The sequence below is a fragment of the Polyodon spathula genome, chromosome 1 (genome assembly GCF_017654505.1).
Source record: "Polyodon spathula isolate WHYD16114869_AA chromosome 1, ASM1765450v1, whole genome shotgun sequence".
Classification (NCBI taxonomy): domain Eukaryota; kingdom Metazoa; phylum Chordata; class Actinopteri; order Acipenseriformes; family Polyodontidae; genus Polyodon; species Polyodon spathula.
In genome coordinates, this window is record NC_054534.1 from 15,680,121 (window position 1) to 15,696,886 (window position 16,766).

Consider the following 16,766-nt stretch of genomic DNA (forward strand, 5'->3'; position numbering starts at 1 on the left):
TGCAGAGCTGAAATGAAATCTTCATAGAACAGAGTGGTCGTTCCATTGCTGCCCACATTTTAATGTCTTTCATAGCTTCTGATAAAATATTGATGTACGAGTCCAAATTCTTTGCTGTTGATGAAACAGCAAGTAATCAAGATATAAATGTCCGACCTTGGGGGATAATGCGAATTGCAAAATTAAAATGACCCACGAAAGCAGTGCGTGTTTCCTGATCGTTTTATTGATCTGAAAGTTCTGGATAAGGGAACGGGATGAGTAATGATTAGTTGTAGTGATTGTGAGAGTAAAACGATTAGAAATTAAACCAGCATAAAAGATTTGGGCACTAGTTTTTTTCCCCTAGTTTAAGTCTGTATTTCAAATAGATTTATTTGTAGCTTTTATTGTTGTTGTGGAATATTTGGCTGCCACTGTAGCTGCTGTTCTGTCTCGATGGCAGTACGCTGTGTTTATGCATTTTTAGAAAGGGAAACAGTGATGGAATTTGATTGCAATTTTCTAATGTGATAGTGTAGCTGCTCAGGAAAGAACAAAAATGCAGCACTCTGATTTGCTGAAACACTTTACAGCATGGTTATGCAGAATCGTTATTGGCATGAGAAGGGATGTTGGTGTGGTTCAGTTGTGCATACCATGTGAAAGAATTCTGGGGGCACTCCTGATCCTTATCAGGATGTAACAGACTCTGTTGATGAATGACAGTACTGTAGGTGCTTGCCTCTGTAACCATGACAACTGAAGGACTTAAAGGCAGTCATCATTGAGCAATGTTCACATTTCCCTTAGAACTGCTGTTGGTGGATCTATTAACAGTATTGCGGTCAATATTTCTAACACTTTGTATTCTGTAAACCAATTCTCTATAAAATCTCTATAAAAGGTTTTTTTTTGTTTGTCTTTTTTTTAGGTTGATTGTAAGTGCTTTGCACCAAAAAAATAAATAAAATAAAATTGGCAAGCAATTACAGGTACAAATGCAAAGAATTGGTATTTTACCTCAAGGGTGTTATACTGTACTGTACTATATGCAACAAAAAGGCTACAGGAGAAAGGGAAACCATCACAAAAATGGCGCTAATGAACTGCAATGCCAAAGCACTTCATGTATGCCAACCCTAAGAATATCATTAAAACTAAGAAACATCTTTGAATAGAAATGTAAATAACAGAACAATATAGGTAAGGGAAAGAATCAATACATGTAACTCAATTAGTAATTTACACAAGCAATGCAGAAAGCAGTGCCCCCTTGGTTACAGTCAAACCTGTCTAATCCAACCCCTCTACAGACTGGCATTCTGTATAATTTTGCATGATTTTTGCGTCCTGATCAAACGCTATTGAAACGAATTATGTGATATCCGCTACAACACAGAACCTGTCTATTCTGGAATCCGGCATGATTAAGTCTCTTCTGCCTAAAATCAATGTAAAAATGAAACAAAAGCAATTCATTGCATGTATACTCACATGTCCTGCCGGTACCATTCTGAATTGTGGAACTGTTGAACAGAATGTCTAAACGTCCACACAACGGGCTAGCTCTTGAAAGAAATTTGCGCTTAGCAAAAAAGCTGAACGTTTACCAAAACCAACACAAAAAGAGCCATTTCAAACATTCTGAAAATAAAAGACGCCCACTTAAAATGAAGCACCTGAACCCTGCATGCAGGTACAGTACGAAAAAGTGAACACCTTTCTGTGGGAATGGTTTAAACAGGCTTGTGATAACAACAGGTCAAGATGCTGTTGAAGCATTGTGTTTATTATACGGTGTATGTACAGAATAACAGTTGTTTGTTTAAAGCAGTAGTCCTCAAAGTCGTGCCCGTGGACAAATTCGTGCCCACGAAGCCAGGCCATCGTGCCCGCAGCAGCTGCTCTTAAATTGAACACATTTCTGGCGGGTCGTAGCGTGGAAAAATAAAGAAAGCTTTAAACATGTTTTCCAACAAAAGCGCCACAGCAGTTTGTTGATAGTGCTACTCGCTTATGTTGTCCTTGTACGTACGTGCCATTTTTTTTTTTCCTGAAGGGCTTCTGCGATACGATCAACCAGTTGAATATCTGCATTGTCTCTGCGATAGCCCAATCATAAGTTAGCTGGGTGGGACATAAACTGTGTCTGTTTCAGGTGCAGGAAACGACTGTAAGTTTAACCAATAGGAGAGTCAAATATCTGTCAAGTTTTACGTAGCTGTCCAATCATAAGCAAGCAGAGGCCGTTCATGGTATTAACTGTTCACTGGTTTAAAGTGTTCAAATCATTTTGTCATTTTAACTTTATGTTCAGTATTATATTTTTATAGCAACTGTAATCCAGCACACTGTTCTCACATTATTTACTGTAAAACATTACCACTCTTTATACAGGGACCTTTTTGTTTAAGATTTGCAAGAATCTCCTTTGTGTGGTTTTCACAACAGTCCATAGGTACTACTCAGGAAAGGTGTGGTACTTCACACATAACTATAAAACACTTTATTAGTTGACTTGTTTACCAGCATTACATTTCTATGATGTGAAAAAGTAGAAGTAATCACAAATGTAAATGTCTGTTTTAGGCAAGGATTTTAGGTTCATTTGGTGCACAGATGAGTGAGCAAGAAGATGGCTGGTTGTTTGTATTAGCCTACATATAAAAATAGGGCATGTCCCACAGATACCTAATACGGCGATTAAGTATTATTCCTGAAAAGATTTCTGCCCCGGACTGCATTAAAGTGAAGCATGGTAATAACTTACCTATAAATCGTATAATTCTCCGAATAAGAGGATTCAGGTAGCAGCACTCTCCCGTCACAATAGTCTTCTCCTGGGCTATAAGGCTTTCTCTTGTTGATTTTATGAAGTACATTGAAATCTCACCAGTGAAAATCTGAAACAAACATAACAGGAAGGTAAATCTATATAATAAATAATAAATACAATATTCTATGTTTGAAGAGTCAGGATGCTTTATATTGCTATAGCAAGGCAATTAGTCAGTAATACAGTACAGTAATCCATTGCACATCTGGTGAGACCAGAGTGAGGGCAGATATGTAAAAAGTCAGCTGAATAAATCCTGTTTTAAATACCATTATACACAACTGGAACAATTACTATATTCACACAATTATTACTCTGAGATTCAGCTTTTATTAAGGAGCTCCCCTAAATCCCTTGTTTAGAAAGATACAAGGTATTAATGCTTGTCATAGAGTAGCCGTCTGCCATTTGGGTGCGTGCATTTGCTGCTGAGTGACAGGCAGGAAATCGAGATAGAGGTTGAAGTTGATCCGCCCCGCAGGCGAACAGGATTTATTTACATATCAACACACTGAACAGCTCATCTGACACTACCAGCAATGGCAGCGCACGGAAAACATGCAACAGTGTATGAAAACATTGGTATGATCTACACAATCTCAACTAATCTTCTCTGTTCAATAATAAAGTAATGTTGCTCAAGAGGTTGATCATGGCAAATAAACAGTTAGGGTGGATATATGACAGGTGTATACACGATGGATTACTGTATATCGGTTCTTTAGAAATGTATAGTAGGTGCATGCAGGCCTTGTTAAGTATAGCACATCTTTAAAAAATGCATATTTTTTGGTTGTCAATAATCAAATAAGAATAATTGTTTTTGTTTTTATTGTAAGGCCATGTTTTTGTACAGTAGTTCAATGTAACATTACAGTTAAACTGTAAGGTTGTAGTTAGTGCATACCCCATGTTAGCATTAAATCATGTACAGTATTTATTGAAAGTACTCATGACTTCAAGGTTATGTTGTATTTTACTCACCCAAAATACATTTTATTCGCATAGTGTCTAAATTGGAGAGTAAATTAGTCAATGACCCAAAACCTTATATGGAGTGCTGCCTATATGCCTCTCATTGCATTTTAGTAAAGCATTTCAGACCACAGGATCTGTGCCCCAAGCAGTTACTTACAGTACAAAGTACCTGTATTACTTATTTGGATGCAAGAATCATCCCTGTCACGTAAATAGAGAGATTCTACGGTGCAAGTTAAAAAGGCATAGATCATATAAAATGAGTAACATATGTACATTGACTATTAAATAATAATAATAAAAAAAAAAACATTTGCTTCCTTACACTGTTTGTTAGCTCAAGGTACACTGACTAACAGTATTTAATGCATGAGGCACACTTGCTATGGGTCAGTGATTTATGACTAGGCCCTACTGATTATTACTGTTTTTTGGGGGGTTTTTTGTTTTGTTTTTTTATCAAGGAAACTATTAAGCCGCTAACAATTTTGCTAGAAACTACTTTTGGACATAACATGAATTACTGTTATAATGACTACTTTTTTATTGTTATTGTTATATTTCATTACTGTTCCATCTACCATTGTGTTTCATTTTTTCTCCCTTAGGCAATAATTCAGTACCTGGTGTTATTTCGATTATCAGTAAATGTTCAGTACTTCTGCACAACCCCTACAGTGAAATTAAGGTTCTGAATCAAGTCTGTATGCTGCATTTAAACCTTGCCTGTAATCTGAGTGGCAGATTAGCATTTTCTTCGGAGAAACTAGTCGAGAAAGAAGCGACTTGAAGGTCAGGTGGAACACACAGCAGAACAACGCAGTTAAACAAGGCAGTCTTCCCAGCGACAGCGAGTGGGAGAAGTACAGGCGTGGAAAAGTACAGAGCAGTTTAGAAGCAGAAAGGAGAAATTGCATCTTGAATTGCTTTAATCAGAAAACAGAGGACATTGGGGAAACACAGCAGCAGCTCAAAGTCAGTGTGTTTTTCTGATAACAAACAAGCTGAAACTCGGAGTAGCTGATTCAAATTCAGCGCCGTTCTGAGACACGGGCGAGGGGAGGAGCCAACAGCACAGCAGAACAACGCAGTTAAACGAGGCAGTCTTCCCAGCGACAGCGAGTGGGAGAAAGACAGGCGTGGAAAAGTACAGAGCAGTTTAGAAGCAGTTTGAAAGCAGGTTGACAGCTGCAGAAGAAACTAAACTTCAAAATAAACCCTCAACATTATCTTCAAGCCAGTAATCTGTGACACCTGCTTGATGTGGGAAATCCGAGAAAACCCAGCGGAGCTAAACCAAGTGTGCATAAAGTGCCGCGCGATCCAGGATTTGCATAAACTAGTAAGTATGCTAGAAATGGAGCTGGAAGAAATGAGACAGCAACAGGATCTTGAGGAACTGGCACATCCACAATTCATGGAAGTCTGCATCACCCCTAACAGACTGAAAGCCACCAGGGAGATAGAAGGTCAGAACAGCTTGATTCAGGTAGGCAGAAGCAGGGAAAAAAAGAAACTTCGTCAAACACAACCACCAGAAATCAAAACAACCAACAGATTTGAGTCACTTCAGAATTTTGATGAGCAGAACCAACAACAAGAGAATGAAAGGAACAACATCCAGGACCCCATTGACAGTGGTGACCAGACAGCAAAAAGAAGGGAGGTCATGATTGTTGGGGACTCCATATTGAGAAACACAGCAAGTTCAATTCGCAGTTTGGACCCCCTTACTACAACAGTGTGCTGCCTTCCGGGAGCCTCGGTCAAGCACATCACTGAGAACGTGGACAGGCTCCTAGAACGAACAGGAGACGACCCGGTAGTAGTCGTCCACATCGGTTCAAACAACATTGGAAGAGACAGACCAAAATCCCTGCAAAACAAATTCAGAGAGCTAGGAAGGAAATTAAAAGAGAAAAACAAAACTGTGGTATTTTCTGGTATACTACCGGCACCTTGCAAAGGACCATATGGACAGCTGGAAATAATTAATCAAAACGCATGGCTGAAGACGTGGTGCACACGGGAAGGCTTCACCTATCTTGATCATTGGACCACATTCTACAACGAGGACTATCTGTATAGACGGGACAGACTGCACTTAAATAACAAGGGAACCAGTCTACTTGGAGAAAAGATCCTCGAGCAGGTTCAGAGGCATTTAAACTAGAAAGGAAGGGGGGAGAAATCAACAAAAAAACAGAAGGGAGACCGCATCAAAACAAGAACAACAACTCAGGTAAGACAACCATTAAATGTATTTATCTAAATGCTAGAAGTATCAGAAACAAAATTCTAGAACTTGAAGCTACTGCACTAACAGGTAACTATGATGTGATAGGTGTTACAGAAACTTGGTTGTCTGAGAGTGATGGGGACGAATATAATATTTGTGGGTATACACTGTATAGGAAAGACAGGCAGGACAGAAGAGGAGGAGGGGTAGCGCTATACATAAGAAACAGTCTTGAAGCCCAGGTGTTAAACCTGGACAAAGAAAATAAAACCGAATCAATATGGGTCAGAATAACAGACAAAAATTCAAAGGGCATAATAATAGGAGCATGTTATAGACCGCCAGATTCAGACGGTGAGCACAATAATCTGTTATACAATGACATTAGAAATGCGTGTAGCAAAGGAGAAGCCATACTAATGGGGGATTTCAACTTCCCCCAAATAAAATGGGAAAACCCGGTGGGTAGCGCGAAGGATGAAATAGAAATGGTGGAAATGACAAATGACTGCTTCCTAACACAATTTGTCAAGGCACCGACTAGAGGGGAGGCATGCCTTGATTTAGTCTTTTCAAATAACGAAGATAGAATAACTAAAACAGAGGTCAGAGAACCACTGGCAAACTCAGACCACAACATGGTCTCATTTGAAGTGTTTTTTAAATCCCCAAAAGTAATGACTAAAGCTAAGGTTTACAATTTTAGAAAAGCAAACTATGAAGGTATGAAACAGAGACTAACAAAAGTAGATTGGAGTAAAATAGAGAAAACACCCACAGAAGAAGGATGGTTGTTCTTCAAAAATGTAGTACTAGAGGCGCAAAACAATTATATCCCTAAAGTAGACAAATCTAAATGTAAAACTAAATTGCCAAAATGGTTTAATAGATCAATTTAAAAAAAATATTCAGCGAAAAAAGGCACTTTACAGAGCATTAAAAAAGGACCAAAAAGAAAGTACGCAGAAAGAGTACACAGAACTGCAAACGCAAGTCAAAAAGGAAGTTAGAAAGGCCAAGAGAGAAATAGAAATGAACATTGCTAAGGGAGCTAAAACCAATTCCAAAATGTTTTTCCAATATTACAACAGCAAGAGAACATTCAAAGAGGAGATTAAATGTTTAAGAGATACAAATGGCAAAATCGTAGATGAAGAAAAAAAAAATAGCAAATATATTAAATGATTACTTTTCACAAGTTTTTACAAAGGAAGATACTGACAACATGCCCCACATGTCATCCAGTTCCTATCCAGTTTTAAATAACTTTAGCATAACTGAGGCAGAAGTGTTAAAGGGACTAGGAGCTCTTAAAATAAACAAATCCCCTGGGCCGGATGAGATCCTCCCAGTAGTACTCAAAGAAATGAAAGAAGTAATTTACAAACCGCTAACCAAGATCATGCAGCAGTCTCTTGACACAGGGGTGGTACCGACAGACTGGAAAATTGCAAACGTAATACCGATCCACAAAAAGGGAAACAAAACTGAACCAGGTAACTACAGACCAGTAAGCCTGACTTCGATTATATGCAAACTTATGGAAACTATAATAAGATCCAAAATGGAAAATTACCTATATGGTAACAGGGTCCTGGGAGACAGTCAACATGGTTTTAGGAAAGGGAGATTGTGTCTAACTAACTTGCTTGATTTTTTTGAGGATGCAACATCGATAATGGATAATTGCAAAGCATATGACATGGTTTATTTAGATTTCCAGAAAGCTTTTGACAAAGTCCCGCACAAAAGATTAATTCTCAAACTGAACGCAGTTGGGATTCAAGGAAACACATGTACATGGATTAGGGAGTGGTTAACATGTAGAAAACAGAAAGTACTGATTAGAGGAAAAACCTCAGAATGGAGTGTGGTAACCAGTGGTGTACCACAGGGATCAGTATTAGGTCCTCTGCTATTCCTAATCTACATTAATGATTTAGATTCTGGTATAGTAAGCAAACTTGTTAAATTTGCAGACGACACAAAAGTAGGAGGAGTGGCAAACACTGTTGCAGCAGCAAAGGTCATTCAAAATGATCTAGACAAGATTCAGAACTGGGCAGACACATGGCAAATGACATTTAATAGAGAAAAGTGTAAGGTACTGCACGCAGGAAATAAAAATGTACATTATAAATATCATATGGGAGATACTGAAATTGGAGAAGGAATCTATGAAAAAGACCTAGGAGTTTTTGTTGACTCAAAAATGTCTTCATCTAGACAATGTGGGGAAGCTATAAAAAAAGGCTAACAAGATGCTCGGATACATTGTGAAAAGTGTTGAATTTAAATCAAGGGAAGTAATGTTAAAACTGTACAATGCACTAGTAAGACCTCATCTTGAATATTGTGTGCAGTTCTGGTCACCTCGCTATAAAAAAGATATTGCTGCTCTAGAAAGAGTGCAAAGAAGAGCGACCAGAATTATTCCGGGCTTAAAAGGCATGTCATATGCAGACAGGCTAAAAGAATTGAATCTGTTCAGTCTTGAACAAAGAAGACTACGTGGCGACCTAATTCAAGCATTCAAAATTCTAAAAGGTATTGACAGTGTCGACCCAAAGGACTTTTTCAGCCTGAAAAAAGAAACAAGGACCAGGGGTCACAAATGGAGTTTAGACAAAGGGGCATTCAGAACAGAAAATAGGAGGCACTTTTTTACACAGAGAATTGTGAGGGTCTGGAATCAACTCCCCAGTAATGTTGTTGAAGCTGACACCCTGGGATCCTTCAAGAAGCTGCTTGATGAGATTTTGGGATCAATAAGCTACTAACAACCAAACGAGCAAGATGGGCCGAATGGCCTCCTCTCGTTTGTAAACTTTCTTATGTTTTTATGTTCTAACACAGACAGCAACAATTTGGGAGTCTTTTTGTAACACCAGCTTCAATCACGCTCTGATTGATGTGATCCTGAAATACTCCTTATACCTCTCAGATCTGCTACTTTTGCTCTGTGTTAAAAAATAACATGAGTAAAAAAATTAATCATATCTGCCTCCTTTGTTTTTTTTTTTTTTTTTTTATTCGGAAGCAGCCTGATTAAATGTCATCTTTAACAGTCTCTAGTTTAGACTTAGTACAGCTGTTTCTAGGACGTACAAAAGTTAAATTAAAAAATGTTGAAGGGTATTACAACTTTAGCAGTTAAACAAGAATAAAAAAAAATAAAAAAAAATTATTAAAAAAAAAAAAACATTAGCAGACATTGGAGATGATCTACAAACTCTACTTGATAGTCTTCGGTACATACTTTTGGATAAGTTAATCAGCTGTTTTTTTCTCCTTTTCTCTACAAACAGCAATAGTATTTCAACCTGCCACTGATTAATTCCTCCAACTTTTAGTGCCAATTTGTAATTTAAATGTTATTGTATATAGAGTACAACTGTACATGGCGCATAGAGGTGAAAGGCATTTTATTCAATGTATTTAAATAGATTATTTTTTGCTTTTGTTGATTCTCCCATATTTGACTGATTTTCTTAACCATTTCTGTTTAGCACATTGTATTCTACCAGTGCAATCTGAAGTTAAACCATGTTTGTTATAGATTCTGAGTGTGATCTGTACCAGCATGTTCACTTGTGTACAGCCTGCATGCATGATTGTTACTTGATCTAAGGTCATACTTTGACTTGAATGTGTCAGTACATTGATAATGTGCTTTGGATTGCCTCTTACCAGACTGGTGGTTGTTACAGATCCTCATTTATGTCATTTCTAAGGATATTTCAAGGTACAGAACACAAAAATAACATATTTGATAACAATCAGTTTTGACCTACTTTAAAGAAGATTTTAAATTACAATTACATTTTTTTACATGCAATTACATTAAACCAAGGATTGTCTGCTTCCCACCTTGTATTGCAAGATACCATTTTAGATTCTCCAGAGCTGAAATCCTGAATGTGCTTTTGGGAAATTGGTCTTGACTCAGTGAAAGACAGAAGTAAAGCTTAGGCTTTTATTGATGAGACTAGAGTACTAATCAGAGTCAGTCAATTGAGAAGGCATTTTCACATAAATAGGACTGCCTGTATAGCAAAAAAACAACCCCAAAAAACCCAGCATACTGTAGAGATCAAGAAAACAATGTACGGACAATGTATGCTTTAGCAAACAGTACTAATTGTGTTATATTGATTATATTCAACAATTACAGAGACTTTACACCTGGTAACAATTTACACAAGGACCAGTGGTAAGCAAAAACAAATATGTAACCTACATGACAAGTTTAATAACATTGTAATACTTTTAATATTAGGTTCCTTGCCAAATGGAACCCACCTACCAAATTAATATTAGCTTCCAAGTAAGTCTTTATAAGACAAAAAAATAAAAACAGTTTCAGTGTATATTGAAAAATAAGCAATGGAAATGAACATTCATATTATATCTTTCCTGCACTATTAGAACAAGTCTGTAGTTTACAACAAGAACATACTCAGATACAACTGTAAATGCAAAGCAAAAGCACATCTCAACCAAGACAGATCCATTGTTATAAAACTCATTTCTATGCAGCTTTTCCTTGTCGCCTCTGGATATATGGTTCCAAGTGAGTAACTGGGTTCCACACATCAATTTATTTTCTAAATGAGAAGGATTTAGCTGCTTTCCTGGCCTAGTGCTCTAGAGTGAAAGAGGGTAATGTCATATTTCCTCTGCCTGTGCTAACATCTTTTAAATATTAAAGATACTGCCAAACCATACAACCAACATAATAACATTGGAAAACTAATTTAAAAAAAATCATAAACTGGACATATTTAGCCAATGTAGATGTTCCCTTTGAGAAAAGCTAATTATGCCATTCAAATTCCCTTCCAGATATCTGGGGCACTGTGTACTACTTGTATTAATAACATGTATTATCAACATCAAGGCACAAATCCCACTGTGCTTTGCATAAGCATGACTCAATTCAGAACTTTTTGAGGCTGAAATGTAGTTGTCGCCTCTCAATAGAGCCAGCAGGGTGCCTGCTTCTTTCATCTTATGAAAGCTTGAAGAGTTCTCAGTATTCAGCCCCACCTGAATTACAGGGAATTTATTTACCTTCAGTCTTGGTTTTGGCTTTCTATCTATTTACAGACATTATCTACTGTATGGTTGAAGTAAATAAATATGCATAAATAAACAAAACACGAATTGACTCATGGGAGAATACATCTTAATAAGAATAATGGCATTCAATTTTGCAACCAATAGTTCAATAATTTAATAATAAATAAGCTTTACACTAGGGCTGGGATGATAGTGTTTTTTACTATCGATGCATTCTTTTCATGATCCGATGAATCGATGCATCGACTTTTTTAAGAACGCAAAAGAAACGTGTAAATACATATACACCCACCCCTCGTTATATCACCCCTTGCTATACTGCAGATTCGGATCGGTCCTGGAGTTGGCTCCCCATTTTTACTGTCTAATTGCGTAAGCCTTAGCTGCAATATACATAGGCACTTACAATTACTGTTCGTTTTATTTCGTACAAAAATATACAAAACAATTAAAAACAAAGCATTACTATCGTACTGTTGTCATATACACACGTATTGCGCAATAACACAAAGCAAATTAAATATCTACCTGCTGAAGCGGTTTTTATTTTAGCCAACAACATGTGGTAGCAATGCACTAGCAAAAACCACAAGGCAGTGATGTCAGTTCCTTAGCAACAAGCCTCCTATGTCGTTGTTGTAAATGGATTCTTTCAATGCAGTGGGTTTGTGCATTTGAGAGGAAGACTCATGAAATTAATTGAAGGCTGAAGTTGACGAGAAGCAATTACCATCTGCTGTACGAATTAAAACAGTGTGCTGCTTTTTATACAAAAAAAATGAGAAAAAGCAGGTTGCGTAGAGGATTTATACTGGACCTGACACACCGATAAAACGAGGGAGTGGTTGTACAGTATTTATTTGTTAGCCTATTTGTTTTTCTATGGGTCTCTCGCTATATCACGGCCCTCGATTTATATAGCAGATTTATTTTGGACCCCGAAACCTGCAATATATCGAGTGGGTCATGTATTTTCATCAAATCTAGTCACGAAAAGGAAACATTTCTCCAGTTGAACTTAAAACTACACATTTCTAATTATTTATGTCTAGTCACACTGTTGGCGAGGTTCCCCACAAAAATTTAATAAAACATTCAAGAAAAAAAAAAAAATGTTGCGTACATACAAGCACAGCACGAGCGAGCAGCACTATCAACAGACTGCTGTGGAGCTTATTTTGGAAAACGTGTTTAAAGGTTTTTTTTATTATTTTTCCACGCTACGACCTGCCAGAAATGTGTTCGTGACCCATAATTTAAGAACAGCTGCCGCAGGCACGATGGCCTGACTTCACCACTTTGAGGACGGCTGAACTAGTCTCTTCTCGTCTTTTTTTTTTTTGTTTTTTGTCACGCTTATTACTCTGAAAACGTACGTGCTGCGCAGTGGGCAGGGAGGTTATTTATTATTATTATTATTATTATTATTATTATTATTATTATTATTATTGTTATTTAAAAGAACCAAAGGAAAGGTAAGGAATAAGAGTGCAGATTTACATTTTGCTGGTCCTAATAAAAAACAGTCCTATTAATGCTTTTTTTTTTTTTTTTTTTCCCCAACCATCGATGGTTATTCCAACGATTCAATGCATCTATGCATTGTCCCAGCCCTACTTTACACTACATTTTCAAACAAGATGCAGATGTGAACTATTTTTACAGTGATTGTATATCCTGGTGTTTGTGTTTTGATTGTATTTGTTTTCTGCTTCTGCCTACTAGATACTGTAATTCACCCTAGTGAATGTAAAATGAACATACATTTAAACATTAACATGTCTTAAAAAACACTCAGTCCTTCTCAATCAAATAAAAAAACAATCAATCACCAACTCTATCACGATGTACTCCTAGTTTTAAATTCGAAATAGATAAAAAAAAAAAAAAAAACATATTTGTTGTACGGTAATTGAAAAGTTTAGGCTCCACTGAAATCTGTCATCTTATTGCATGTATTGAGGCGATGCTGTTAAGGACTGTGGCAGAGCAGAGTTCTGCCCTTTATAGATTTGAAGGGATGGGGTTAAATTCCCCTACCTGCCTGGGTTTATTGTGTTCAGGTGGCTGGGGTTGATTGGAGTAATTAACGATCAATCAGCACCTAGCCACCTGACATAAAAAGAGGCCTCAGCTTCCCATTAGGGAGAGGAGGGAGCTAAGGAAGCAAGCTAACAAGCTAACAAGCTAATGGTTGTGCCTGCTGTTTTTTTGGTTTGCATGTTTGTTTTTTATATTTTCTGATCCACTGAAGGCATCGCCCAGCCTGGAAACCTTTATTTTTGTAAGTTTTGCTTTGTGTTTTGTTATTTGTGATTAAATACCTTTGTTTTGGCCCTTGTGTCCTTTTATTTTGTGTTTACTTGATAATAAAAGTATTATTTTTTTGAACTGCAGTCTGTCTCTGGGCCTCTATCCACTCGCCAGCCTGTCACAAGTCCCAACACCATTTTGAATGTCCGTGGATAACACTGGGCCTGCAGCCTCTACTTGGTTAAAAGAAAACACTGCAATGACCAGCTTGAAAATTACATACTATTCTGATTAGGCAAATTCACCAACTACAGTGCAAAAGACCTACAATGACCAAATAACAAAAAAGGCCTTTTTTTAAATTTATTTATTTGTTTTTTTCTGGCATAATTCAACGAATCTGTATGAGAAAAAGTCCCCTGAAGCAGGCACTCACATTTTAGAGAACAATCTAAAAGCAGTTTCACCCGACTGCACAAGTGCAAAAGTATTCTCTGTGACACTCAACATTTTAATCCAATATAGGTTTTTTAACAGTAGAAAAAAAAAAGATGACTTGAAATATGTAATAGTCAAATGTTTTTCCCCCTTTAAGAAAATGTAGCTACGGTCTGGATGAAAAATGTTGAGGATTTCAGCAGGTCCCAGGGTGACACTAAACACAGTGTGTGTGTGTATATACACATCCTCAGCATTATTTCTAATGCAGTGATTCTTATGTGCTCTGCATGTGTTTTTTTTTTTTCTACCACCCATTCTATTATTATTTATGAAAAGTCTGACATAAAGATGGATGGATGGATGTATGAACTGCCAAGCACCATATATACCCAAAATCTGATATTCTCATGTATGCTAATGTCAACAGCAAGTTTCATGACAACTGACAGAGTGGTTTGCCAGATATATGGATAAAAAAAAAGGGTAAGTACGTATGACATACAGATGGGTAGTGCTGATGAACAGAAACCCGTCTATATACTCTTAAATTATTTTATAATCTGATATTATCAAAAACCTTATGCTAAATAATGTTAATACCAAGTTGTGGGCTCTGTTGATCCAATATAAAGTTCTTAGAATTTTTCTTTGAGCTGTTTTGGAAAAGTCTAAATGCCAAAATGTGACAGTCACTTTCATATTGGTCCCACCAACTCATCCTCTCTATGTGTATGTATGTAGATACATTGCAGTATGTTGGGCCAGAAAGTATTTTCTGTCACACTGTTTGAATGGAATATACTGGGCAGTTGGAATTCTCCAAACAAACTTAAAGCAAGTTCAAAGCCAGGCAAAGACATGATTGCAATACAATACAACAGAAAGGTGAAACAAATGAACAAAATTACACTGAAGCAACTTGCTCATTAAATTAAAGCTCTCAATTGCCTACAGATTTTGAATTTAAAATAACTGGTAAACGGAGTCAGCATAAAGAATTACAATGAGTGCTTCTCGAAGGTTCTCTGTCTCTGTCTGTAATCTAAATCACCTAATTGAAGTCTTGGTGGTCCAGTGGTTAAAGAAAGGGGTTTGTTACCAGGAGGTCCCCAGTTCAGCTACTGACTCACTGTGCGCGTGACCCTGAGTAAGTCACTTAACCTCCTTGTGCTCCGTCCTTCGGATGAGACGTAAAACCAAAGTCCTATAGTAAGTGATCTGTAGTAGTTGTTCATGCATAGTTCACGCTCTAGTCTCTAAGTCGCTTTGGATAAAAGCATCTGCTAAATGACCAATTCATAATAATGTACAATCTGTCTGGTGGGTATAAGTCATGCCTTGACCAGATATTGAAGAGAACACCCTTTAACACTGCAGACCAGTATTGGGGTCTCCCAATGAAAAAAATCTTAAACATGCAATCTAAATTCTGCTGTATATTACAGACTAATCAAGAAAAAAGCAAGCTAAACTGGCTGTTGGGGAGGGACATTCTCTTGCTTTCTTTCAATATTTCATAATGTCTTATAGAGCATAAAATTGACTCCAAGCTGGTGCTAGCTTTAGAATGACTGTACTCGCTCATCACAATTACAGCATACCAGTAATCTGAAAGTAATGCATACAAAAAGTAATAATAATAACCGTAATGATCCAACACTTGTTTAATTCATTAGTTTTCTTTAGTTTTTATTTTATTTTCAAAATGCTTTGTAGATTATGGTGCCTTAATCTTTGTCAGTTATGTTATTTCACCCCAGTGGTTAAGGGTTAGTAAGTTGCTGTTGCTGTTATTATTATTATTATTATTATTATTATTATTATTATTATTATTATTATTATTATATTTTTTACGCCTTTTTTAGTGCCGTTGAAACAATGCAAAGTGCTAATTGTTTAAAACTAAGTGTTTTTTTTTTGTTTCTTCAGCATGTATTTACAAAACACTGAATTAAAGAAGTTAGCCCCTTTTAGAGAAAAACAGCAAGAACAGAACATAATAAACCATTGTTCTAAACAATTTTCATTCTGCGCATTAGAAGTTACCCCCAATACCTCAATAAAGCAGGCGAAATGCTTTACTTACAATAGCTGTGGGGGCGGCTGCAACTACACAGTACAGTACGAGTGGTGGAATGAAACTCTCATCTTCTACACCTGGGTAGGGCTTCATCAGGTCAGCGTCATTGCAGAAGAAACCCTGGATGTGCACTCCAAAGGTGTCTGTGCACTCAAAGTAGTAAGCCAGCAGCACAGTCCCAGCCATGATGACAAGCTGAAAGTAAAGCATGTTTACAGGGGTACATTAGTTTCTGTCATCAGATGGAGCAGTGCTTTAAATCTTTTGTAATCCCAAAGTACAACATGCTTCCATCTCCCTGCCAACTGCTCCTCTGTAAGACTGGATCTCAATTAATTCTCTCTCTCTCTCTCTCTCTCTCTCTCTCTCTCTCTCTCTCTCTCTCTCTCTCTCTCTCTCTCTCTCTCTCTCTCTCCTCTCTCTCTCTCTCTCTCTCTCTCTCTCTCTCTCTCTCTCTCTCTCTCTCTCTCTCTCTCTCTCTCTCTCTCTCTCCCCTCTCTCCTCTCTCTCTCTCTCTCTCTCAACTACTCTAATGAAAGTCTCAAATCAAAGATAGACCAAAAATGACTCATAGAGAAATGATGCTTTCAGCGACAACTGTATCAAAGGACACAAGAGGAACAATAACATGGTTAACAAATCAATGTGGATTTGAAATCCAATGAGTTTTGTGTTCATCAAACTTACACTTGACAGGTTGACACCAGACTAGGCTTTCACTTCTGGAGGCCTGGGTTTTGAAGTGAAATTAGTTTGATAGTCACAGAAAACAAACCCACCATAGAATTTGCCAATGCTGTTCTTATACTCTTAAAAAAAATTGCTCTGACAGTGATTGAATGGTGCCATTTTGCATCAAACAATTCTGTTCCATG

At 37.2% G+C, this 16,766-nt stretch overlaps 1 protein-coding gene across 3 annotated transcripts in view; it reads right to left on the reverse strand.

Annotated features, from left to right (window-relative positions):
• The window catches only part of LOC121314656 (phospholipid phosphatase-related protein type 1-like), a 91,553-nt gene that overhangs the window by 7,520 nt on the left and 67,267 nt on the right, over window positions 1-16,766 (reverse strand). For all 3 annotated transcript variants that reach the window (XM_041248131.1, XM_041248149.1, XM_041248140.1), the window contains 2 exons: window positions 15,898-16,086; window positions 2,753-2,885 (listed from right to left, as the gene is read on the reverse strand). In XM_041248131.1, coding sequence (XP_041104065.1) covers window positions 2,753-2,885; window positions 15,898-16,086 — 322 coding nt within the window. The remainder of the gene's footprint in view (window positions 1-2,752; window positions 2,886-15,897; window positions 16,087-16,766) is intronic.